The sequence below is a fragment of the Gracilinanus agilis genome, chromosome 6, assembly GCF_016433145.1.
Source record: "Gracilinanus agilis isolate LMUSP501 chromosome 6, AgileGrace, whole genome shotgun sequence".
In the NCBI taxonomy this organism is placed as follows: Eukaryota; Metazoa; Chordata; class Mammalia; order Didelphimorphia; family Didelphidae; genus Gracilinanus; species Gracilinanus agilis.
Genome location: NC_058135.1, coordinates 147,889,426 through 147,915,059, shown reverse-complemented (window position 1 = coordinate 147,915,059; position 25,634 = coordinate 147,889,426). Strand labels below are relative to the sequence as shown.

General features: G+C 34.0%; 1 protein-coding gene across 4 annotated transcripts in view; it reads left to right on the top strand.

The window, feature by feature from the left end:
* YTHDC1 (YTH domain containing 1) overlaps nt 1-17,628 on the top strand; it is a 32,333-nt gene extending 14,705 nt beyond the window's left edge. Inside the window, exons 5-17 of one of the 4 annotated variants that reach the window (XM_044680182.1) lie at nt 1,954-2,043; nt 2,555-2,608; nt 3,143-3,237; nt 5,453-5,561; nt 5,650-5,767; nt 7,253-7,337; nt 8,586-8,752; nt 11,280-11,362; nt 13,281-13,317; nt 13,390-13,453; nt 13,553-13,615; nt 14,907-15,041; nt 16,866-17,628. In XM_044680182.1, coding sequence (XP_044536117.1) covers nt 1,954-2,043; nt 2,555-2,608; nt 3,143-3,237; nt 5,453-5,561; nt 5,650-5,767; nt 7,253-7,337; nt 8,586-8,752; nt 11,280-11,362; nt 13,281-13,317; nt 13,390-13,453; nt 13,553-13,615; nt 14,907-15,041; nt 16,866-17,090 — 1,325 coding nt within the window. In that variant the 3' untranslated portion in view covers nt 17,091-17,628. The remainder of the gene's footprint in view (nt 1-1,953; nt 2,044-2,554; nt 2,609-3,142; nt 3,238-5,452; nt 5,562-5,649; nt 5,768-7,252; nt 7,338-8,585; nt 8,753-11,279; nt 11,363-13,280; nt 13,318-13,389; nt 13,454-13,552; nt 13,616-14,906; nt 15,042-16,865) is intronic. The other 3 variants (XM_044680179.1, XM_044680181.1, XM_044680180.1) reach the window with 3 other exon arrangements.
* Nucleotides 17,629-25,634: the final 8,006 nt, after the last annotated feature.

Genomic DNA, 25,634 nt, shown 5'->3' with positions numbered 1-25,634 from the left:
AAGAACTTTGGCCCTATCACATGCCACTATTTTGTATTGTGCCTTTTTTTAAATGTCGGATTCCTCCAGTAGTATGTAGGCTGCTTTGTGGGTAAGGTTAGTTGTTATTTTTTTCCCTAGTAGAATGTAAGTTTCTTTGGGGGTAAGGTTAGTTATTTTTTAACCTTTGTATCCCTATACGTTAGCATAGGGCTGTATAATTGTTGAATTTGTGAGCAAATTTTAGATGAGGTCTTAGCAATGGTGCATTAAGCAATTGTTCAGTAACAACAGCTAGATATTTGACATCATGATTTAGCTCATTAGTACAGAATAGTTGACCTTGAAATATGCTGTCTTTTGATACTTTATGACATTTAAACCATATCCTTGTTACTTATTTCAAGTTAGAGAGTTATTTGAATGAAGAACAAACAACATGATAGGAGTAATTGATCAGAAATCAACAGGCCTGAACTCTTCCCTGTTTCTGCCACTGACTCCCTGTGGAAATGTGGGCAATTTACTACTTTCCCAGCCTCAGTTCTCTTAGCTATAAAATGAGTGGACTTGGACTATTTCTTTCATTTTAGTAATTCTTTTAAACTCTTACATTATAGAACTCTAATCTATAGAGTCACAGAGCTTTCTCTGAAGAAGTGACTCCACTTATAATCAAAACTACTTATGAAAAGTCAGCTTTAGTTAACATTTTGCCTAGGACTAACAGAATCTATATTTTGTTTTCCAAATTTTAGGGAGAGATTTTGAATTAAACTTGCTTTGATGCTATTTCTGGGGAAAGTCTAGGTCCATTAAAAAAGAGCACTAAAGAAAATAACAATCACAAATAATTGTTAACAGCATTTTTTTTTTCCAGAAAAAAATTTTGGTCTTGGATGCCATCAAAAATTTTAGAGCACACAACAGAATAAAAATAGCAATGGAATGAGAATTAGATGGAAAGAATGTGTAGTAGGTATAAAAAAAGAATTCGGTAATTTGAGAAGATAAATTTAATTGTATTTACACATGGCATTTGTGCCTTTTCCAAAAAATATATATATTTTTTTTTAGGGTAATTATATCAACACTTTTTTTAAACCCTTAATGTCTGTCTTAGTAATAACTCTTAACAGAAGGGCAAAATAGCTAGGCAAACATGGTAAAAGTAACTTACTCAGGTCACATAGCTAGAAAGTGTCCGACCAGGTACTCCCTGACTGCAGGCTTGATGTTCTATCCGCTGCCACTTAATTGCCTCCTCTCTAGTCACTTAATATAGATATCTGGTGATCAACTTGCCAATGAAATTATTAATTTGATTTAACAATAGTTTTCTTCCCATTTCTGTTTGAAATATATAGTAATAGCTTGTCTTTTATGAAGTGTTTAATATCCCTTATCATCTTAGTTTCTTAAAGCAATTCCATGAAATAGTTGGCAGAAATTGGTAATAATAATGATTTTACAGATGAAAAAATTTAGCCTTAGAGTAAATTACCTGAATCACATGGTAAAGTGGTAAAACTTGTTTGAAACTAGAGCTTCTGACTTTTCCCCCCATTATATATATCATTCTTCCAACTTAAAATTTTTATTTTTTTGCTAGTGAAAATTTGCACTAAATACTCAGAACTATGGTGGCAAATTTCAATTATTGAAGTCACTCACTAAGTCTCTTCTTATCTGTTAAATGAGAAGAGTTGGTCAAGATGATCTCCTAAGGTTCATTCTATCTCAAAATCCATTGATTCTTTGATATATATTTGATACAGATTATATATTTGGGAAAGTTTAGGAATGGTCAGAAAGTCACATAGTAATATTTTCTTACTTTGGGCCATATAAGGACATGCTATGTAACTAATAGGATTTTTGTTGTTGTATAGTACTTGTTGTTTTTTTTTGTTTGTTTGTTTCCTTATAGTAGATATTGCAGGATTTCCCCTAATTATTATGGAATTTTTTTAGATGAGAAAAAGAAAGAAAGGAAGAGAGCCAGAGGCATATCTCCAATTGTTTTTGATAGAAGTGGAAGTTCTGCATCAGAATCTTATGCAGGTATTCCCCTTTGATTGTTTTTGATACTGATGATTACCACATTTATTACTTTAATGTGGACTAAAAATGCAATGATATAGAAATACTGTGTGGAAACTAGTTTAGTGTGAAGTTGTTAATGTCAGTTAGTTTTGATTTTTGGCATGTTCAATGTAATAAATTACTCTTGAGGGAAACTAAGCTTTTTCCTGTATTATTTTAATGCTGTTCTGTTACTGCTTAAGTGATATTTTCACTTTTATTTTTCTTGGAAGATGATGATTCAGTGACTAGTTTTCTGAGTGTGAAACTGTTCAAATACATAGATAAAAAACAAAACAAAACAAAACCCACAAAAGAACTCCAAAAGACAAAACACTCGTGCACATTGAACAGTATTATTTTTGTGTGTGTGGGTGTGCAAGGAAGGATAATTTGTCATGAATGAGAATTATATGTGACAAGGCTGTAGAAATTGTGTCTTATCTCTATTAAGGCTCAATCTGAACAAATGTACTTTGGCTAAATACAGGTTCAGAAAAGAAGCATGAGAAATTATCATCTTCCGTTCGTGCTGTCCGAAAAGGTATCATTTAAATTTGAAAACAAACAAACAAACAACTTTTTAATGCATGCCGCATCACAAGTCATTGTTTTACCTTGTCTGTATTTCATTAACAATTTATACAATAGTAATGTTCCGATATATTTATAAAATTGATGATATTGTAAGTTTATATGTAAACACTATCTTAATTTGTTACTATGTATATTTTAGAATAATAGCAAACATTTTCCTCTCAGGTTTTTATAGACATTAGAATGATTTGTATTATAAATATACAAAACATATATAGTATAATTTTTAAAAAATTGAGTCATTTTTGATGCTTGGCAGAATAACATATCGGAACATCACTAAATTTCCTTAGCTTTCATGTGTTTTCTTTTCTGAAGCTTTGCATTGTGTTTTCTGTTGCATAGTTCTCCAGGTTTGAGGGGGTTCTCATGATTTTTAAGAACTTAGTTGGGGTCTAGAGGGCTAATGAAGTAATTTGAATTAATAAAAACCTTGTGTGATAGTAGTTCCATCTTAATAAATTTGGAATTTATTTTTCAGACCAAACAAGTAAACTTAAATATGTTCTTCAAGATGCAAGATTCTTCCTTATAAAGAGTAACAACCATGAGAATGTCTCTCTTGCTAAAGCCAAGGTACAACATCAGTTCAACATTTTTTTCTCTCAATCTTTCTATAAGTAAATGAACTTGACTTTTTGTTCATACAATAAAATGAAATATGCATAAAACCTACTTAAATACAATTTTCATTGATGTTTATATCCTGAGCTATAAAAGCATAATATCTTTAAACCAATAAAATCCTTCTACTTTATATTTTAGCCATTTATTGAAAACTAAATAGATGGACTATGCTTGTTAAAGAAACTTTGTAATTAAACATAACTTTCACCAGTGCCAACATAATGACCATTTTTTTGGCCATAATGACCAAGTTACAGCTGCATAGTGTAAGATTTTTAGAATGTTACAATTAGAGTGTAATTCTTAAAATATAGACCAATTTTAGTAGATGGAGCTAGATCTGGAGTGAGGAAGACCCAATGTTTATATCTGATTGTGTGACCTTAGGCACAAACTTCTGTTAGCCTTCATTTCCTTAACTGTATAATGAGTATAATAGCAGCATCTCCCTTAGGGTGGTTGGGAAGATTAAATAAGAATATTTTTAAAGCATTTAGCACAGTGACTAGCACATAGGTGTTACTCAATTGCTGCTGTTTGATTTATAGGCTACTATCATTGTTACTTGAAAGAATATTTTTAAAATAGTTGGTTATCTTATGTTTATTTTAGACTTTTTCATATGCTAAAGAAGACCTGTTATTTTAAGAATTTTCTTTATAGCATATTTGGTCTATTCAACTTAAACATTATCTTGAAGGATATAATGGATGGCCTAAGTGTAGTGACTAACTTAGAAGCTAATAGCAGAATGAGGCTTGAAGGCCCACAGTAGACATTCCCCTTGCTTTCTCCGTTATATATTTTCAGTTACTGCTAGAATATGAGCTTCTTAAAGGCCAGGAATATTTACTTATCTTTATATGTGCTTAGCTTTGTATATTCCATTTATTAAGTTTTAAGAAATCTTGAGATACTGATACTTTTTATTTTCAATGAGCTTAGGATAGTGTTAATAGTAACTGGAAACTTAAGTTCAATGTTATGTTTATTTCATCTGTGATTTAAAATTATCTTATTTGTGGTTTCAAAGGATTAACTGTATAAAGCATAAGGTAGACATATAAACCAAGAGTTTAAACTTTTATTCAGACATTTCTGACATTTTTAATTCTGGCCAATAATAATATGCAGCTATCAACCAAAGGGTACATTGTACCAAGAAGCCAAACTGAGTGTGCCTAATGGCCCTTTTTCAAACTTTTAAAGGACTAGATTTTAGGTAGTCACCAATATTAGAATACTTATGTGAAAAGAAGGAAAGATGTGTGGGTTGCTTGTTACAACTTTTTCTTTCATAGACACTTTGATTAGAATGATGTATTAAAGGGGGCAGCTGGGTGGCTTGAGCCAGGCCTAGAGATGGGAGGTCCTAGTTTCAAATCTGGCCTCGGACACTTCCTAGCTGTGTAGCCCTGGGCAAGTCACTTAACTCTCATTGCCTAGCTCTTACCACTCTATCGTCTTGGAACCAATACCAAGTATTGATTCTAAGACAGAAGGTAAGGGTTTAAAAAAAACAATAATGTACTAAAATAATTGTAGTACCATAGGAATGGAATCTTTATGTGATTATGTAAGTAGTTTTAAGAGAAATACCAGTATATGTTTCTATTAAGTAAATTTGAATTTAAATATATTAAGACAAAATAAGTGATGATTATTTGCCTTATGAAAGAAAGGTTTCCATAATCCATAAAAGGATTGCATAAGACAAATGCAGAATTCCTCTAGCTCTCTACCTTTTTCTAGGATCATGGAGTCCTTGGCAATCTGGTGAAACCTATGGATCTCTTCTTGGGCGCCTAAGAGAAAATACACAGGATTACAAAGGGAGCCAATTAAATAAAATATATTTATTTTTAAAAATAATTTTTTGAAGTTCATGGACCCCAGGTTAAGAACTGCTTTAGTTAGTATTCTAGCTATATTTTAAAGAAATTACTATCATCTTTTGTTTTTATCTAAGCACATTGATTGCTTCTATCCCCTTCCCTAATTCAACAAAAATTTTATATATAAAGGAGGGGATGGGAGGAAAGCAGTTAAGTTTCAGGGCAGATTTTTTTTTTAAGAAGTCAGATTATTTTGTAATATGTTAACTCATTTTTTTTACTTCCTTGTATTTTAAATGCTTATTTTCATTTTCACAATTTTGGTGTAGGGTGTATGGTCAACACTTCCAGTAAATGAAAAAAAATTGAATGCTGCATTCAGATCTGCAAGAAGTGTAATTTTGATATTTTCTGTAAGAGAAAGTGGGAAATTTCAAGGTAAGAAAAATTAATTTTGATACATAAGAAAGCCTTTTAAGCTTTTTTTTTGTTAGCATATATTATATTATCACTTTTGATTCCTTAGGATTTGCAAGACTCTCTTCAGAGTCCCATCATGGAGGATCTCCTATACATTGGGTTCTACCTGCAGGAATGAATGCTAAAATGCTTGGAGGTGTCTTTAAAATTGATTGGATTTGCAGGTAAATTTTAAACTTAACTTTTAAAATTTTTAAATTAAATTTTTCTTATTTTTTAATTAGCTCATCACTTAATGATTATAATGCAGACTCTTGACAAAATTCTTTAATAATAAATTAGAAATTATTGCCAGTTATCTCTTTTCCTCACATTTCAGGATTGATTTGGACAATTAATGCTCTTAATACAAAATCATTTACATCATTTATTCAGTTATTTAGTAGCTTTTATGTCTAGAAACATAATTCCAAAGGACATTCAAAGAATTTGGATATACCAGGTTTAGTTAGAACTTTTATGTTTCTATATGCTTCCTTTATTAGTATGAAAACTCATTATATAAGTTTTCTGTATTTAGACATAGAAAAGACCTGAAACTGATTTACAGCTTTTTCTTCTCCTGCTTTAAAGATGATAGCCTTAGAATTTCTTTTGGGCACACTAAGAGACAAAATTTTGAATTTGATTATTCTCTATCACTGAATTAATTGTTTTTCTGTGATTATGAATAGACCTTTGAGGCAGTCTAGTACAACTTCCTCTTTTTATTATTTGAAAAGTTAGGTCCAGGAACTTGCCTAAAAATAATATATTGGTAGTAAGTAATACAGGTGGGATTTGAACCCCAATTGTTCTATGGTGAATGTTACATTTTATTTCCTTTGGTAGGGAGGAGAAGCCAGTGTGTTACCAGATTGGTACTCTGAATATTTTGAAGTTATATAGGAACCTTCTTGTTACTATACTCTTTTGGGATAAGAGAGAATCCTATTTTTAAAATTTAAAATGGATCTCAACTTTGTCTCCATTTAATTTTAGTCTAATTTTTTTGGTAGCAATTAGAGATAAAATCTTATCAAATGCTTTGGACTACTTTCATTTTTCATAGCTTGTCTACCACCAACAGTTATTTATTTCAATTCTATCATCAACATAATACAGGAGATTGCAGATATATAAGATAGAAATAGAAACAGGTAAAACTTTTTTTTAAGTACTAGGAAGGAAGATACCTTAGAAATGATTCCAGCTATTTCTATGACTAAGTAACTGGCCCAAATTAAGATTGATTGAGGGCTTATCCTTGATTAGAACTTTTTTTTTGTGATTTTTTTTTACTCTAAGGGAACTTTAGTGTAAATTAGAAGATGAGATTGGTAGGTATTTAATACTGTTGCCGTAGCAAATTTATTTATATACTACATTATGGGGCACAATCAACATTTTAAATAAACCTATGAAACTCAAGAAGCATCCTGTATTCTGTATTATTGAAATCCAGCCTGAGAACTTGCTGCCCCTCTAAGAAGATTGTTATCATAACTTATGCCAATTTGTGGATGATGTAAAATAATTAGATATGGGAAATATCAATTAATAAACACCAGGGTTTATATAGCTAAATCAACTTAACTGTGGAAGTGAAATAAACTTTAAGACTTTTACTAAAAATAATTAAAATAATATGTTGCTACTTCTATATTTAGGCGTGAATTGCCCTTCACTAAATCTGCTCACCTTACCAATCCTTGGAATGAACATAAGCCAGTTAAGATTGGACGCGATGGACAGGTTTGTCAGTTTAATTGAACCTTTTAGTAAAATTAAAACAAATGGTTAGTGTTTATATAAGTCCTCATTAAAAGCCTTTTTTATTGATATTTAAAGTATTCCTTTTTAAAGCTGTTTTGCAACTCATAAGAAAGTCTTTTTTTAATGGTGCAAAGGAAAATAGAATGAACAACACAACCAGAAGTTTTCTTTTTCAGAACTTAGATTTGTTTTTATTAGAATCACTGATGTTAACATATTCCCTTTAACATAATAACTGATATTTTGGGTTATACAAGCTTGGGGGAAACTTTTAGGAAATGAGGCTTGAGGTTTTATCTTTTTTGAAACTCAGGTGATGCTTTGCCTTTTTATTGACTTTCTACGACAGATACTTTAGCTTAAAGTTTACTGACTAAATTAAAGCATTATGAACTGAAATTTATGAAGTATGTTTATGGTCACATTTTTATGTAAAGTGTAGAAAAATACTTTAAAGTTTAACTTTCACAATGTCATGTTATCAAAAGTGTTCTGAAGAGGCAATGAAGACATCTTATTGGTTTTAAATAACAAAATTCTAATCATTTTGCCTCTTTCAGAAATAGAAATAAAACTAATTCTTATTTTCAGTCAGTGCTTGAACTAATAGTACAGAAGTGAAAGTTTGTTATATTCATTCTGAATAATCTTTTTAAGTGTTAATAATAGAAAAATATCAATTTACAGTTTTAAAGTCTGTAATTCATTCACTTATTTGTAATTATGAAAAATATAGTGAAAAGAGACTAATAATAAATACATGAGCTAAGTTGACATTCTGATTTGTGACTGCTGCTCATGAGTTAGGTTATTAATTCTAGCAAGTTAATGGGATTATCATTTTTTCTGTGTTTGGACTCCATTGTAGGTGATAACTTTGACTTGGCATTTTTGTATTTTGCATAAAAGGAGTATTCCTTTTTCTGCACTGTGATCGTAACAATCAGTTATCAACAAAGAACTTTCTGTGCTACTTTAACTGTGGTGATCCCAACCAAGTATCTCCCCTCCATCAGCAGTCACCCCCTCTGTAATAACAGAAACACAACTGAAAAGAAATTCTTAAGAGCTGGCAGTTTAATGGAACTACACTTGAGATCCTTAACCATGGGAATAAAGCCTCTGTCTCAACTTGTTTCTGTTTATAAAAACCTCAGGAAAATGCTACAAGTCTTTTGAAAGTTTATTCCTGTTTTCAGCTTGTAAATCGCTACTTTCCTATTCCAGGAAATTGAGCTTGAATGTGGAACCCAGCTTTGTCTTCTATTTCCCCCCGATGAAAGTATTGACTTGTATCAGGTCATTCATAAAATGCGTCACAAGAGAAGAATGCATTCACAGCCCCGTTCAAGAGGACGTCCATCCCGTCGAGAACCAGTCCGGGATGTGGGAAGGTTAGAAACGTTCTTTGGACTGATAATAGGCACATGTATCAGAATAACATGATGGAGGAATGTGATTCGTCAAAAGTTTGCCCTGCGGTAAAGAAGAGAGAAAATCCTCAAATCAAGCTGCATGGACTAGTTTGTGGCTTCATTGAGGATTTCACATTGTCACCTTGGTCTCAGTCATTTTTCAAGAGGAAAATGGGGATCTTTCCTTAATGCAGAAAAAAAATGTTTGCTAAAGAGTGATAACTAGTTTAGATAATTTACAGATAACACAATGTATAACATTGAAGTGAGGTAGGCTTTGATTTGCTATGACCAGGCTAGAATGGAGGAGGAAGAGGAAGTTTATATGAAAAAAAAAGTTGTTAATATTTTGTAAAAGCCTTTTCTTTCAGGTGTGTCTCTGGATAAGCCTTATCAGATATTGGGACTTTTATAAAGGATCACTAATAATTTTTCAGAAGATGGCGCCTCATTTAGAGGATAAATATTTTAAGTTATTTTGATATTCAAGAGGAGCATTATTGGGACTGTTTCAATTTGTGTCACCGTGATGTGTTAATCTCATTGCCAAATATTCTCTAACATGTAACCACTGAATTCACACATCTTGCTGAGCTTCTGAAAACAATAGGTTCTTTCCAAAGGGGATCAAGTGGCCCTGGGAGACCCGGCAACAAACCAAAAAGAATGGCTGTTGCTGTGTCTATTTACAACCTTTCCAGATGCTGGCAGTACTCGTGGACTTAAAATATTTTTAGAGGATCGTCATGGTTTATTGATCACTGCTTTATGAACTAAACAGCATTTTCCAGGAAAAAAGGGGGTATAACTTGTTACAGAATTGGAGAAGTCTTTGCAAAGGACTGATATAAGCCCTTCTACCAAACACCTTCCCCTGTAGCCACTTTGCATAAAGATAAATCTAAAGTTTTCTGCTAAAGACTGTTGGATGTGTGGTTTGATGGGATGAAACCTTTGGTTAAGTTTCCTTTTGGAGGAAACATCCTGTGGTAGGTACAGATATCCCAACAGGAGTCCCTATTTCATTGAGCTTTAAAAGGACACTATCGAATAGGTAGGAGGAAACCTGGCAGAGCCCCCTTATTTTTGGCCTAAAAGGACTGAGCACCAAGATGTCTTTTGAAGTTTTAAACTAAGAGGTTTCCAGTGCAATAAAGTATTTACAAGTGAAGTTTTTACCTCAGTTTTGCAATGGACTGCAAACTATACATATAACACCACCACACCTTCTCTCAAGCCTGCCAGGGCCTCCATTTATGTATGTGGCTTACAGCTTAAAGTCAGTAGTTGGACTACTATATGAACTGTTACTATCATGTTTTATACCGGTCGTAAATGCACTCCCCAAACTACAAGAAAAGCGGTATGTTTATTCTTTACACCAGCTTTTAATTTTCTTAGTCATATTTACTGTAGATGGAACTGCTTTGTTCTGTTGGGAGGGGGGAGGATGGGGTTTCTCAGAGGCTTAAACCTTTCTTCACTTTTTACTGCAGTTTGTATAAATACTGGGAATTGTTATGAGGATGAAAAGTCAGTTAAATGAAAGTAAATGTTGGTTGGTCATTTTCCAGATGGTTGCTGAAAAAAAAAAGTGTTAATGGGTTGGAGTTTAACTTAACTGATTTTTTTTTTAATCAAGGAAAAATGTAGATGAATGAGTGCAACACCTCAATTTGTTGTCTAAATATTTGGATAAATATTGAGAATTGTCCCTCTTTCATTTGAATTATCTTTTAGTCACTAGCTAGGAGGAATAAAGCAATGTGCTTTGTAATGCCTTATAACAGTGACATTGAGATTGAAGAAGAGTTAAATTTCTGCTTATTTTTGTCCCAAGGGATATCCAGCACAGTGAACAGCCTATATTGGCTCTAAAATGTTTTCTTTTGTATGAAGGCTCTGTAAACATTAATATATGGCCTTAATGACTGCTAGACACCAACCCATATGATAAATGATCTTTCCAAAGGTTTTGAAGACAGATTTCCGTATAGAGTTTTTTTTTTAAGCCTACCCAATTTTCTCTTTGACTCATTTAAAAGAAAAACAACTATCTGCAAATAAACACACACGCTTTTTTTAAAAGCCAATGTTTGAAGTTACATCTGTAATAAAATACATATAAATGGTGGAATTGAGATTTTAGGTTAGTTATAATTAATGTTGAATTTTCATTAGCTCAGTTTATTTGATATTTGTATCTGAAATACTAAAATGTGACTTTACCTGTTTGAGCAGGTTACTCTTTCCAAGTGTCTGGTCTTAGCACGAGACAACAGAGTGATAAGTCACTCTGCCTCCAGCATTAGGGTATGGTTTGTGACAAAATTTAAAGAAATGAAGATTTAGAAACTTTAGGTCTACTTGAAGCTGCCTGTCAATTGAGAAATAATCCCTAAAGGAAACCATGGCCTGATCTTTTTGCTTATTTCTGTCAAATATTCTGCTTTCCCATTTTTAAAACAGGTTTCGGTTTAATGTCTAATGTGTCTAATTTGTATAGGCGTCGACCAGAAGATTATGATATTCATAACAGCAGAAAGAAACCAAGGATTGACTATCCCCCTGAGTTTCATCAGAGACCAGGTTAATATCTTAAAATCATGCAGATATGTTTGACTTTTTACAATTATTTTAGAATTATAGTACTCGTACAATAATAAAAAATAAATACAAAAGTAATAGAAAGATAGGAATACTCAAATCTCAGAAATTATTAGTATTTCTTTCCCAGTTGCCTTATCTCCCTTTATAATTGGATTGAAAAATTCAGGGCCAATGTGGATCATTGATAATTATGCAGGTAGTATTAATTTTTAATGTTATTTTCATTATAAGAAATTTCTCCCTAACTGGTAGTTTACATTGAGGTTAAAATGAAATCTACATTCTCTTTATTATTGAAGTATATATATAAAGTTGTGCATTATAGACATTCTATTTATCATAGAAATATATAATTTTATGTTTTGTTTATATATACATACATATTATATCTTCTGTCCTATATGTTAGATACCTGTCTGTGCCACATTAAAAAAATTTTTAAGAGCTCATTTAAAAAACATAACTGTTTTGATAGAGAATGCAGAGGAATTTATATTGAGAATTCTATAAAATTTCAATATATGAAGGAATAAAGAAACCTATAAAATCTTAAAATTTTGTGGCCTTAAAGCATAGAGTCCAGAATTTATCTCTTTATTTGGAATAATAAGAATAAGTGCTTTACATATTTGTTTAAAAGTTTTGTTCCCCCCACTTTCCACCTATCTTACAGTGGTGATGTTTTCCTAAGCTAATAGAGAAGCACTGTATACAGTACCACCTTTTTTGGATTTTGGTTTTTACATGACATTTGTTGGTATCTTGCAGTTTCTGGTGAGGAAATTCTCTTCACCAAATAATGATCTGCAGTTTGTAATATAGAGTTGCTTAGGGGCACCAAAAAGTTTGGGACTTGAACTTCAGGTCTTTTGACTCAGAGCCCCACTTCTCAATTTAATATTTCTTAGTCTTGTTATGCTTTAATTTTGTTTGTAAGGGGTTAATCCAGAAAAAAAAATAATTTTAATCTACCAGGAAAATACACAATTTAATGTTTATTACATTCTAATTTTCTTGGTCTGTGAAATTTTGATTTAGCATTTCTGTTCTAAAATAAGATTTTTTTTAAATTGATAATTCCTATGGTTCTTCTGTTATATAAAAAGAATGTCAAAATCCTCATTTATGAACCATAATGGATTTGTTAAACTCTGAAGAGCAGGAGAAAGGGGTTTAGAGGTTTTATAGCCAACCCCTGTTTTTACAGGTGAGTCAATTTAGACCCACAAAAGTTAAGTGGCTCCCTTATTAGAATGGAATTCTATTGTCAGTGGATATTCATTATACCTTAGTTCTCTGTTTTTTTTTCTTTTATCTTTTATTGAGTTGGCAGTGATTATATATTATCTGCCCATTCTTTTAAAATTTGGAATTATAAGCATTTATGTTGAAGTTTTGACTCAAATATTTTCTGAGCTTTTAAAAACATGCACATTCAATCTTAGAATCAATACTAAGTATCAATTCCAAAGCAGAAGAATAAAGGGCAAGGCATTGGTGTTAAGTGATTTGTTGTAAGGGTCACCCAGCGAGGAAGTATTTGAAATCATATTTGAATGTAGGAGCTCCCATCTCCAGGCCTGGCTCTCTCTCCATTGAGCCACCTTGCTGCCCCTCATGCCAGCTCTTGATATTATAACCATCACTGTATGAGCTTGTCATATTTTTTTTATAAATGTCAAAGCATTAATCTGAAATTGTATCCAAAAGCAGGTAATTCTCTTAACCAGTTAGCTTACTTTCCATAACATGACAGTTTCAGGTGCTATTGGAATTGCAATGGCAAAATTTAACCTCTAGATATTTCAGAGAGAATTAAAGTGAGTGGAAAGGCAGTTTTAATGATGAATATGAAAATTATAAATTTGATTTACCAAAATGCTTGATGTTTAAACAGGGTATTTAAAGGATCCCCGGTATCAAGAAGTAGACAGGTAAGTGTGGGTTTCTTTTGATTAATTTTCAACAACATTCTTGGAACTGGTTTATGAATTACCTGAATTTAGTTTCACAAATCTTATTCCCAACAGACGATTTTCAGGAGTTCGCAGAGATGTTTTTCTAAATGGGGTGAGTATTTTACACTTTAAATTTAAAACATGGGGAAATTTATGGTATGGGTCATTTGCAGTTCTAAAACTTAATTAATATTATGGTTTTTCATTTTAGTCCTACAATGATTATGTGAGAGAATTTCACAACATGGGACCACCACCACCTTGGCAGGGAATGGTTTGTATTCTGTACATCTTGATTTCTTAAAAAATATTTAGCTTTAGATGCAGTGCTAACTGTACTTTTGATGGACTTTAAATACATGTAGAGTCATGCAAAAGAACAGAAGTACCCATAATTTCATTTGGCTTGCAAAATTAGATATTCTTATGCCAACTAAGCCTAATTTAAAGCTTGTTGCTTCTGGTAATTTAAAAAATGTTCAAGTTATTTTTTAAATTGTAGATGATGTTTGAGACATTGTTAAACTTCTTTTTTTAGAGTAATTGAAGTAACTTTTTAAAGGGTTCGTATTTCTGTCATGATATTTTTTTTCTTTCTTAGTGCTTCACGAAAATTCTTATAAAATTGGAAAATATACCCTGAACAGAATTTGGAAATCATGAACTTTAGTTTTTTAGATCTTTGTTGATTTTTCTTGAGAAGTTAATATGATAAAACCAGTTGCATCAGCTTTATTTTTTTTCCTCTCATAGTGGCATTTTTGAGCCAGCATTCTGCAGAGAACTCTCCTAGTGAAAAAATTCCCTCTACCAATGCAAATCAGCAGTTAATGCAATTTATAATCTTTAAAAGTTGCTTGGAATGCTGAGGGGCTAAGTGATTTATTCCAAGGCACAATTCCAGGTTATGTTTAAACCATCAGCCTTGAACCCAGATTTTGATAACTCAGAAGCTATCTATCCAATTATGAAGTACGAGGCAGTTAGTAGTATAGTGGATAGAGTGCTGGGTATGCAATCAGGAAAGCCTAAGCTTAAATACAGCCTTAGGTGCTTACTTGCTATGTGACTTTGGACAAGACAGTTTACATTTGCCTCAGTTTCTTCAACTGTAATATGGGGATAATAATGGTACCTACCCTTCAGAGAGCTATGTGGATCAAATGAAAATATTTGTAAGCCATTTTAGCAGTGCTTGACACATAGTATACACTATATAAATACTCTTTTAAGCAAGCACTTCGCCTCCCATTGTGATATTCTCAAATTATTTTTGTCATGATTATGTTGAATTAAATATGAAGAATGATCTCAATATATTTGTAAAATTAAAAAAATAGGAAGTTTGAATGATTGTGCTTATGTATAGAGTTTAAAAGTTACTGAGAAGTAGTAATTTGGAAATTTGGAAGTAGTAAATTGGAAAGTAGTAGTATTTTGGAAAATAGAGTATTTTGTATGCAAGTTAGGTTAGTAATTTTTCCTGAAATGTATATTCAAGGGTTAAGAACTTGAAACATATTATTTTATTCAGTAGATGCTTACCAAAGTATGTTTTCTATTAGCCCCCTTATCCAGGAATTGAACAACCACCACATCATCCTTATTATCAACACCATGCTCCACCTCCTCAAGCCCATCCCCCTTACTCAGGACATCATCCAGTACCACATGAAGCAAGATACAGAGATAAACGAGTAGTAAGTACACTTGAAGGCAAATGTTTGAGGGGTTAGATGGCTCTGGGTAACTTACCTTTGAGAATATCAGATTATATTCAGCTTTAAGCCATTTCATGTTTCCATGTAGAATTTGTTCTTAGCAATTCTTGTTTTTTAGTAAAGTAAATGACATTCATTTCTCAAAGGTGATTTTAGATAATAATTGTCAAATACAATAAAAGGCAAAATGAATAACTATATTTAGGTTAGTTCAGAAGGCGTTCTTTATTAAAGCCTCCTAATTTGCAAATCTTGCAAGTTGTTTCTGAGTTTTTAGATTAAATAATATAGCTAACTTTTCACTATCCTTATAGATAAGTTAGAACTGATAGAAGAAGTTGATATCACTAAGAAATGCTGAAAACTTCAGATTGCTTGATTAGATTTTAGTGTATTAATTTAACCTAGAATTAGTCAAAAAAAAGTGGATAGAATTTTGTTTATATTCAATTTTCTTTTTTTGGTAAGAACTTTGTGACTACCTCATAAGAATCACAATGTTGAATGTTATGCCAGAAGCCAGCCCCTTACGTGATTCTTGGGTTTTGGGAAGCTAAAATTTTTGAAATAAGGGCAATTGGAGTTTGAACTGTTATATATTTGAAATGAATAAAATGCATTTAAAATATTATATATTATATATTTGGTAAAAAATCCATGGCAGTTTACTATGAAATGTTGAAATTTTGACTTGTCAAGGACTCTTGTAATATACTCTTATGTTTATAACTATGCTATTCTTTCTACAAAGGTGATAACCCTAAATTAACATCAGCAACACATGGAATTTGAGGGTTCTTTTCCAGTAGTTATAGATTTGTGCCAAGTCATTGATAGCCTTCTATATTCCATTTTTAATGGATTTTACCATTTAAAAAAAAAAGTACATTTTTTTTGTTACTGCCTTGCCTATCTTGTGCTTTTGTATAAAAATGCATGTACACATTGTATATAAGGCAACCAAATTGTTCAAACCTTTTGCCCCAAATATCCTAGTTGACTATTGTGAAGGGAGAAAACAAGGAGACCAAGCCAGAAAAGTGACTTGAGAGCTAGGAAGATAAGAGTAAGAAAAACAGAAAGAGGCATAAGGTTGGATAGATGAAGCTATGCCAACAGCTTCCTAATTAACATGTAAAATAAGAACAATAGCACTTATTTCCTAGGGTTACTGTGACAGTCTAAGCTGGCATCTGTAAAGAGCTTTGCAAACTTTAAAGTACTATATAGGTGACAGGTAGTTATTAATTCTTTATGTTCTTTGTTTTGCCATTAGGTAGCATTAGGCTGTCTTTGAAAAGCTTCATGAAAGCAATTTTCACAGTGTATCTTAAAGAAAGATTGTTGAGCTTTGTGTGAAGAAGGCACAACTATTTAGTATTGTGGGTAGAATTATATGACAGAAAAAAAGCAAATCTAGAGTGTTACAGACTGAGATATGTCACTTGAATTGAGGGGGAGGGAATTTAAGTGATAGTAGAAGAGGTTTACTCCATGGTTAAACCATAAACTTTTTGAAGAGATATATTTCTTGAAGTTGAATCAGAAGTGGCACGAATGCTTTAGGAGTGAAGGTTTTTGTTATAGAATCCATCTCCCAAAGGTGCTTTAGAAAGGAGATTTCTCAGGTACTAGCACATTTAAATCCTGCAAATTGTCAAAAATTAAGTTCCATATATTCACAGATGAGTGAAGGATTTCCAGAGTGCTTCCCCTTAAAAATGTTTAATTAAATTAGAACTTTCTTCTTTTTATTCCAAGCCTTCAGATTTACCTAAGTTTAAGATATTTTCTTCTATTCAGCATGATTATGATATGCGGGTAGATGACTTCCTTCGTCGAACACAAGCTGTTGTCAGTGGCCGAAGAAGCAGACCCCGTGAAAGAGATCGAGAGAGAGAACGTGATCGTCCTAGAGATAACAGAAGAGACAGAGATAGGGATCGAGGACGAGACAGAGAGCGAGAACGAGAGCGGTTATGTGATCGGGACAGAGACCGAGGGGAGAGAGGACGATACAGAAGATAATGTGTCTTGAAGCACTGATTGTTTAAAAACAACAAAAAAAATTCTTGTATTTTTTTTGTGTGTTTACAAGTAGTAAATTTATTTTCAGATGTCTACTTAAAGTTCATTGTGTAAAAGGTTTTATTATGACCCTCTTTGTTCCAAGCATGCAGTATATAAGAACTGGAAAAACTCAAATCAGCCAAAAAAAAATGCACAAAGTTGACGCTTGAGTTGACACTTTTATTGGGGCAGAACGGAAAAGTCAAGAATGTAGATATTGATTCATTCTCCATAAGTGTTTATCTACTTATAGTGTGTTCATCCTAGGTTTTTTGTTTTGTTTTGTTTTTATTTTTTATTTTATTTTTTGTTTTATTTTTTGTTTGTTTGTTTGTTTTTTGGATATTAATGGATAACTGCCATGATACTTTGCTTTGATATTTTCCTACAAGTAGTTGCACACGGTTCAGTGAAAATAATGCTGCTATCAAGTATGCAAATATTAAAATATGATGGTTTGACTTTATGGCAGTGTTGTAGCAGCCTCTTGGTTTTATTTTTCTTTGTTTTTTAAAACTTACTCTGTAAAGTCAGTCACATTTTTTTATTTTTTTCCAGTCTTCAATGATGAAAGCAATATTAAGAAGACATTATTGATATCTAATTTTTAACCTTTTTAAAAGAGAATCTTCCTATGTTCAGTAGCATTTTTGGTCAATGCTATTGTTTAGCCTTCTCCTCCAAAATGTATACATTGGCTTGGAATGTTCACAACCTGCGTGTATGCAGCAGAAGAAACTCTCCTGTATTCTACATCGCTACCGTTTTTTTTTTGTTTTGTTTTGTTTTGTTTTGTTTGTTTTTTTCGTTTCATTTCATTTTGTTTTTTGTTTTTTTGTTTTTGTTTTTGTTTTTTTTGTTTTTTTTTTTTTTTTTGTAAAAAATAAATTGGTAAAGATTGACACTTCTGTTGTGTTTATTTCTTAGCTTTTTGAAAGTTATTTTTTAACATATTAAAAGAACATAGCTTAGAAGATAAAGAGTTACTAAGTTTGCTGTTTTAATTTTCTCTATCAGGAACTTGTTATTGGCTTTTGTTTTCAGCATTAGAAAAATAACCTGGGTTAACTCTTACTTCTACTAAAATAGCAGTACTTTTCGTTTGAAGTTTAATGGTATTTTGGAAAACAGTACTATATTATAGATTAATTTATGGTCCTATTTGTTCCTAAGATAGTTTTCTTGTAGCTTTCCTCTTCTGCTTTTGTAAGTACAATTGCTTAAAGCTGTCTGCTAATCTTCAGAATAGACCATTCTAACTTGTCAGATATTTCATTACCATTTTCTATATTCTAAATTTGTATTAATCTCTTGACTTGACATAAAAACATACTATGTTGCACTTATTCATAACTGAGTAATGTAGTGCAAATATTCTTGTCCCTCTTTTAACAAATGTAGAAACAGGCTCAAAGAATTACAATCAATAGTAGCCCAGGGTTACAAAGCTAATAAACTCTAAATCTACAATTTGAACCTCGTTTTCTGACTCCATAGCCTGTGCTCTTTCCACTTAAACTAACATTTTTTTCTTTTCACTCTTACTAATAGTATTAATAGTTTTTGTTTTAATTGTCAATTTCTAGTGCTTCAGTTACAGTGACAAATGAAAACCCCACCCCCGTTACTATGGTCATCTATCTGATCCATTGGTATCAGACACTGGAACAGAAGTCACTAAATTATACATATGAATCTCTGTGCGCTACATATTGACTGAGTCTTCAAATTTGACATCTATGTTTTATTACATTTGTTTTGTTCAGTCTTTCTGTATTGTATTTTAGCCTATTTCACTTGGCACTTGCAAGTCTTGAGGAACAACTATTTGGCGCTTGTTCTATTCCACTTTCATTTCCCAGATTATGTTCTGAAGAAAATAGTGTCAAGAATGATATATGTTGTCAAATGCCAAAGAGTAGGCAGAAATAGGGCAGCAAAAAGGTTATTGGATTTAGCAACAATTTGAGTCACTTTGAGGAGAAGCTGATTAAGTGCCAAGAGCAAAAACTAGTAAGGTTAAATGAGAAGCCCTGAAGTTATGGAGGCAATAAGCTCTTCCTAAAAAACTTGTTGGTATAAGAGTAGGAAAGGGCAGTAAAGAAGTGGGAGAGTCAAAGATTTTTACCATGAGAACAGAGAGCTAAATAAGTTATATTGGCCTCAAATCACCATGTTGTATTTTTTATCAAAATTACTGATTTTGGGGGGGACAAATGGTGAGAGAGACCATCTCTTATGGAGGTTGTGTGGGAATTTCAGACATTTAAGTGGTTAAAGGTTAATTGATAAGCATAAATTTGATTCTTTGTGTCTTTTTCACAAACTTTAAGCTTCCCATTTCTTTGACATTACATGTTATTTAGTTATGCTCATGGTTACTTTCTTTGGCTTGCAAATGGAATGAATTTTTAGTTAAGCCAGAGTTAGAGAGGAAACTGAGGAAAGTGCATCTATGTGAGAGAAACTGAAGTGGAAATGAATAAACTGGAAGTAGGGTATAATGAGTATGCATAAGTAGTCGAGAAGGGAAAGGAAAAGAAAGGTCAGTGTGATTAATATAGTTTCCTATGTTATCTACCAGATATCCCCATTGGACCAGAACAGTATCAGAATATTGAGATGTCTTGTTCTTGTTCCCTTTTATCTTCTCCAGAACCTTACCCTATCAGTTGTTTTGAGATTAAACATAACAGTTTCTACTTGGGCTAAAAAACCTTTGAACCTGCTATCCTATCAAGTAATTTTCGCCTCGCTATCAGATTTTTAGTGTATTTACTAAACCTCTAGCCACTTTCTCATCACCACTCATTTACCTTTTTCACTCTTACCAGCTCTTCCCAAGGTCATTAATTAACATTTTGTGCCCTCATATTCCCTGACTTATGGATGACCTCTTTATTTTTGGCTTTCCTTTTATTTCCCAGACCATTCAGACTTACTGATGCCTTAAAATGCCTGTGATGTGGGTATTCCTTATGTTTTGGTTTTGGCCTTTTTTTTTAATACTTTCTCCCATTAAATTCCTACTAAGTGCTCAGCACTACCCACTATACTACATTACCTTTTGAAGGTCAGGAAGGTCAGAAAGATTCTAAATTTTGAGAAGGGGTGAAGTCGACCTGAACTATGATGATTGCTAGAGATAACTCAGAAAAGAAAGAGAATAAAATATGTAGTAGGGGAAGATTCACAGATGAATAGGAAATGCCAGATAGTGGAAATTGCCTGCCTCATCCCTTATATTTTAACATCCTCCATCTTCTTGTCCCCAAAGAGTCAGTATAGTGCATAAAATGTGGGGTGTGGGGTTAGGAAAACTTATTCAAATCTTTTCTCAGGCACAGATGGTGGACTGATAGAGCTAGAGTTCAGGAAGACTCAGTTCAAATTTGGCCTTATCATTTGCTGTGTTCCTGGGCAAGTCATGTCTGCCACAGTCTCGTCTTTAAAAAAAAACAACAAAAAAACACATAACTCGGGGTGGTTGTAAAGATAAGATATTTGTCATGAAAGCTGTTCAATCTCTGAGCCTCAGGTTGTCATAAGTGGAAAATGAATGATATAACATAAGTATTAGATATATTTAATCTTTTAGACTTAAAGTTTTTTTTGATGTTTATTATGCCACAGTCATATTCCCTTAAATTCTACCTCCCCACTGAATATTTGATTTTTAACATCTAGTGTATTCCACATTTCCACATCCATAGTGTGCCACCTCATAGGGAAGCGAAGGGTATATTTCATCATTAGTCCTTTGAGACACAGAATCAGTAATTCAGTTTGAGGCAAGAAACATCCCTACCATATTTAATGTACTGGTGATAAAAAAGACAGGTAAAACAAGTCTTACTCTGAAAGAACTCGGAGTCTAATGTAGAAATGAAGAGGTATATGAATAGGATAAAATTGAAATTAGTGCAAAGGAAGCCCTGGCAGATAGGGAGAAATTGCCATAATTCTGACAATCAGGATGTAATGTATCACTCTGATCATTCCACTATCACTGCACAAATAATCCAGTCATTTCCCATTATCGATAAAGTAAGTTTTGATTCTGGCATTTGAGGCCCTTCGTAATGTGGCTTTAACTTAGGTTTCTGGTTGCATTTAATATTGTCATGTTTCAGTGCTCTCTCTTCCATGAAGATTTCTCTGATCTTCCACCCCCAATTAAAAATGATTTTTCCTCAGATTTTTGTTCTGTTCTCTTATATCATTGTGAATAAATGTTTTCCCCAATGTGGCTCTGAGCTCCTCAAACTTATACCACTCTGTATTCACAGTGATTAATATTTGTATCTTGTATACAGTAGGCAATTGATAAATGATAGATGTTTGTTGAAGAATAATCCCCTTCCAGAAAAAGACACTTGAATTCTGAGATGTCTCCCCACATCATTCAGCTTCAAAGGGTAATTCTTTCCTACCCCCCAAAAAAGGTAAAAACACTGTTTTTCCCTCAAAAAGAACTCACATTTTAATGGGGTATACAACTTGTAAATAACTGCTACAAAAATATAAGAACAAATGGAAGGTAATCTCTGAGGAAACAATTGCAGTGGGTAGGAAAAGGCTGCCTGTGAAATGTCAGATTTGAGCTTTGTTTAAAAAAGTCAAGGATGCTAAAGGACCTAGATGGGGAGAGTGATCTAAGTCATGGGAAAGAGGCAGTGCTTTTAAAAAAGAATGGGAGATAAAACTTCCAAGGGGATTGATTTTAATATGAAGCATATAGTCATACAAAAATCGATGGCCATCTGAGATCCAGTTTGGTCAGAAGCGAAAGGACAATTTATAGTAAAAAAGAACTCGAGTCCTGGGAAATGACAAAAATCTTAGAAAACTTTTTTAGACAAGATCACATTGACCAGGGAGCTTTCTAAATTCAGTTTTCCTACCATTGCCTTCCTTTAGACTGGGCATATCAGAGAAACTTGGTGGTTTCAGGAGTTCTATGCTAGAAGGGAGTTGAGGCTGTTGGGTGCTGCTGATAAAAGGGAATTCTCTTGGCAGCCAGCTATCAGAATTAAAACCTGTGATCTATCACTTATCCTATTGTCTAATCTTACTCCTCTAAAGATATATTTATTTCCTATTAGATTATTAATTCTGTAGGCAACTGGATTCCAAAGCAAGTATTTTTATTAGTTTAATTTAGCTGGTAGGCCTGGCCACTAGGAGTAACTTTTACTAAATAAATCATTCAAGTAATCAATATTAACTATTCCGAAAGTTTTATCCGTTTCAGTACCAAGGCACAAATGTGTATATGTAGGTAGGAGGAACAGCAAATAGGCTAGTGCTAGTGGAAAATAAAGTGTAAGAGACTACAAAGATTAGGAAGGGACCAGGTTGCAAAATACTTTTAAGTGCCAAATAAAATTTATATTCTATAGGTAAAAGGGAGCCACTGGAATTTATTGAAGGGGGAAGAAGATGGGAGGAAAATATTACATGATCAGATTTGCAATACATGAAAAAATCTGGCAGCAGAGTGGATAATGGATTGGAATGGAGAGAGGCTATTTGAAAGGCTATTGCAATAGTCCAGGTGACAGGTGTTACAATTTGACAACAGATTGAATATGTGAGGTGAATGTAAGTAAGGAGTTAAGGATGACAAAGCTTTGAGCTTGGGTGAGAGAAGATGATAGTAGCCTCTACAGTATTAGGAAAGTCTGAAGGACCCTTCAGGGAGGGTTTGGTATTTTGGGTTAATGACAGTGACTTTGGGCAAGTTCCTTGTAAGATAATTTGAAATGCCCAGAAGGCAATTGGTGGTGGTAGAAATCTCACATGAATCAGATTATGGTTGGATATATAGATCTGGAAATCATCTACATTGGGATGATAATCGAACCTTTGGAAGGTGATGAGATCACTAAATGAAAGAGTATAAAGAAGAAAAGGAAGACAAAAGCCTGGAAAGGAGAGCAGGAGATGGTGACCAATACTGTCAAATGCTTTGAAGGGGCCAAGAAGAATAAAGAATGAGAAAAAGCTATTAAGAAATCTGGCAGTTAAGAAACAGCTGGCCACTTTGGAGAGAGCCGTTTCAATCAAATGATGAGGTTGGAAGGCAGATGAGAGGCAGTTGGCAGTAGGCATAGATGGTTAGGTAGAGGAGTTCAGCTGAGACAGGAGAGGATAGCTAACTGGAATGGCCAGATCAAGCAAGGGCTTCTTAAAGAATTGGGGCTACAGGAGAATGTTAAGATTAGAGAGGGATGGTAGAGGGAACAAAATGGGGTCCAAGAGGGTTTGCTTTGACAAAGATAAAGGCCATGTTTTTACTGGAGACGAGTGAAGGGGAGATGTCAGACTACAAAGAGAGCAAGAATCTGGGTTGTGAAAGGCTTTAGATGCCAGTCAAATAGAAGAATTTGCACTTAATCTTAGAGGTTAAAAGAGGTGTATTGGATGGACAGATTAGGCTTTGCACTGGTCTCCATGAAATATTCTAGAAGATTTGACAACTGTGTGGAGGATGGATTGGAGTAGGGAGAGACTTGAGGCAGGGTGTCCAACCAGCACGCAGTGGTCCTGGTGTGAGGGGATGAGGTGGTGGCAGTGTCCGAGGAGAAAGATAGCATGTAAGAGATGTCTCAGAGGTAGAATTCACAGGACTTGACAACAGTTTGATACTGGGGGTAGGGGGAGTGGAGGGTGGGGATGGGGTGTCAGATTGTGGAATCAAGGATGTTGCAAGCCTGGGCAACTGGAAGGAGAGATTGTAGAGTGGGAGAGAGGTTAGGCCTGAATAAGTGAATCTGATAAATATTTGCTTAAGGAGTGATAACTAAATGCATGGGACCTGATGAGATCATCCAGTGAAACAGAAGAATGAGAGAAGAGGGCTCAGAAGAGAGTCCTGGAGGACTCCCACACTTATAGGCTTGGCCTGGATGAAGATTGAGCAAAGAGAAGTGAAAAAGAAATGGTGAGGAAACAGATAGGAGAACCAGGAGAGAGCAGGGTTGTGAAAATCTAGACTAGAGAGAAGAGATCAGTAGTGCCAAGAGGTCAAGAAAGATGAGGATGGAAAAAAGGCTGTGATGGACATTAGGGAGGGAATATTTTCAGTGGAATCATTAGTGGGAAGCCATCTTGCAGAGTTCAGAAGAGAGTGGAAGGAAAACAAGCATAGGCCTTGATTGGAGGCAGCTTTCTCAAAGGAGGCCACGAAAAGGGGAGGGATGAGAGAAAAGAAATGGACGGATCAATGGAGGGTTTTTTGTTTTTGAGTCTTGTTTGTAGGCAGTAGAAAAGTGTCCAGGATACAGGGATAGATTGTATATGAGAAGACAGGATGGATTAGAATTTTTTGTGTATGTAGAGGGGTTTGCCTCAACAAGAAGAAGGACCATCTCTTTCTGTGAAACAGGAGTGAACAAGATAGCAGGGAAAGGCCTTTCAGTGATGGAATGAGAAGGAGGGGGAAAAAAGTGCTCTCTGCTATTGGCCTCCATTTTTTTTTAAACCCTTAACTTCTTTGTATTGGCTCCTAGGTGGAAGAGTGGTAAGGGTGGGCGATGGGGGTCAAGTGACTTGCTCAGGGTCACACAGCTGGGAAGTGTCTGGGGCCAGATTTGAACCTAGGACCTCCCGTCTCTAGGTCTGGCTCTCAATCCACTGAGCTACCCAGATGCCCCCTGGCCTCCATTTTTAACACTGAAATGTAAGACAAGATTCTCCTTTGGGGAGAGGAAGAGGGAAATATCAGAAGTTTGAGGAGGGTTGAAAAGATTGGGAATTGCTGCTTTTGTGAGTGGGGTAGTGGATAGATGAAGGCATAAAGGAATGATGAGCCTAAAAATTAACCTCCAGCCCCAAATATTTTCTCAGCACGTAGCTGCTCCCTTATCTCCCCCTATGACAAACCTAAAAATGTTTCCCAGCATGAAGCTATCTTATTGCCTCCTTGATGAATGTTTGCCAAATGCTTCCTGACCCCTGACCCTGAAACCCCCTTGATAAATGTTTGCCAGATGCTTTCTGACCCCTGTCCCTGACAACCCCTTAATGATTACCAGATGCTTCCTAATATCTCTCCTTGATGACGTATGTACCAACCCCTTCCCCAAACATTTCTATATAAACCCTTGGCTGAAGAAGCCCTGGGGTCAGATAGGCAAATTCTCCCTCTCTGCCTACTGACCCTAGCGTCATGCTAGCCAATAAATGAGCCTCTTCTTGCATATTGCATTGTCAGTGTGATTCTTCCTGCCACGACTGAATCTGGGCCAGAAAATTCAGGTCCAACAGGAATTGCCATGAATCTATGTTAAACTCATCTGAGATCCACATGTCAAACCAATCAGATAACTGGAATTCTGAATACCCACAATTTTTTTTCTCGAGCAAATCTGTTTTCTACTTGTTTTAGGTTAGCAAAAAAGGTAGAAATCGAGGCCATTGACTTCATGTTCCCATGAATTTTAAGATTCCCAATTCTCCCAAATAAAGACAAATACTCTTAAAAAAATATACACACCA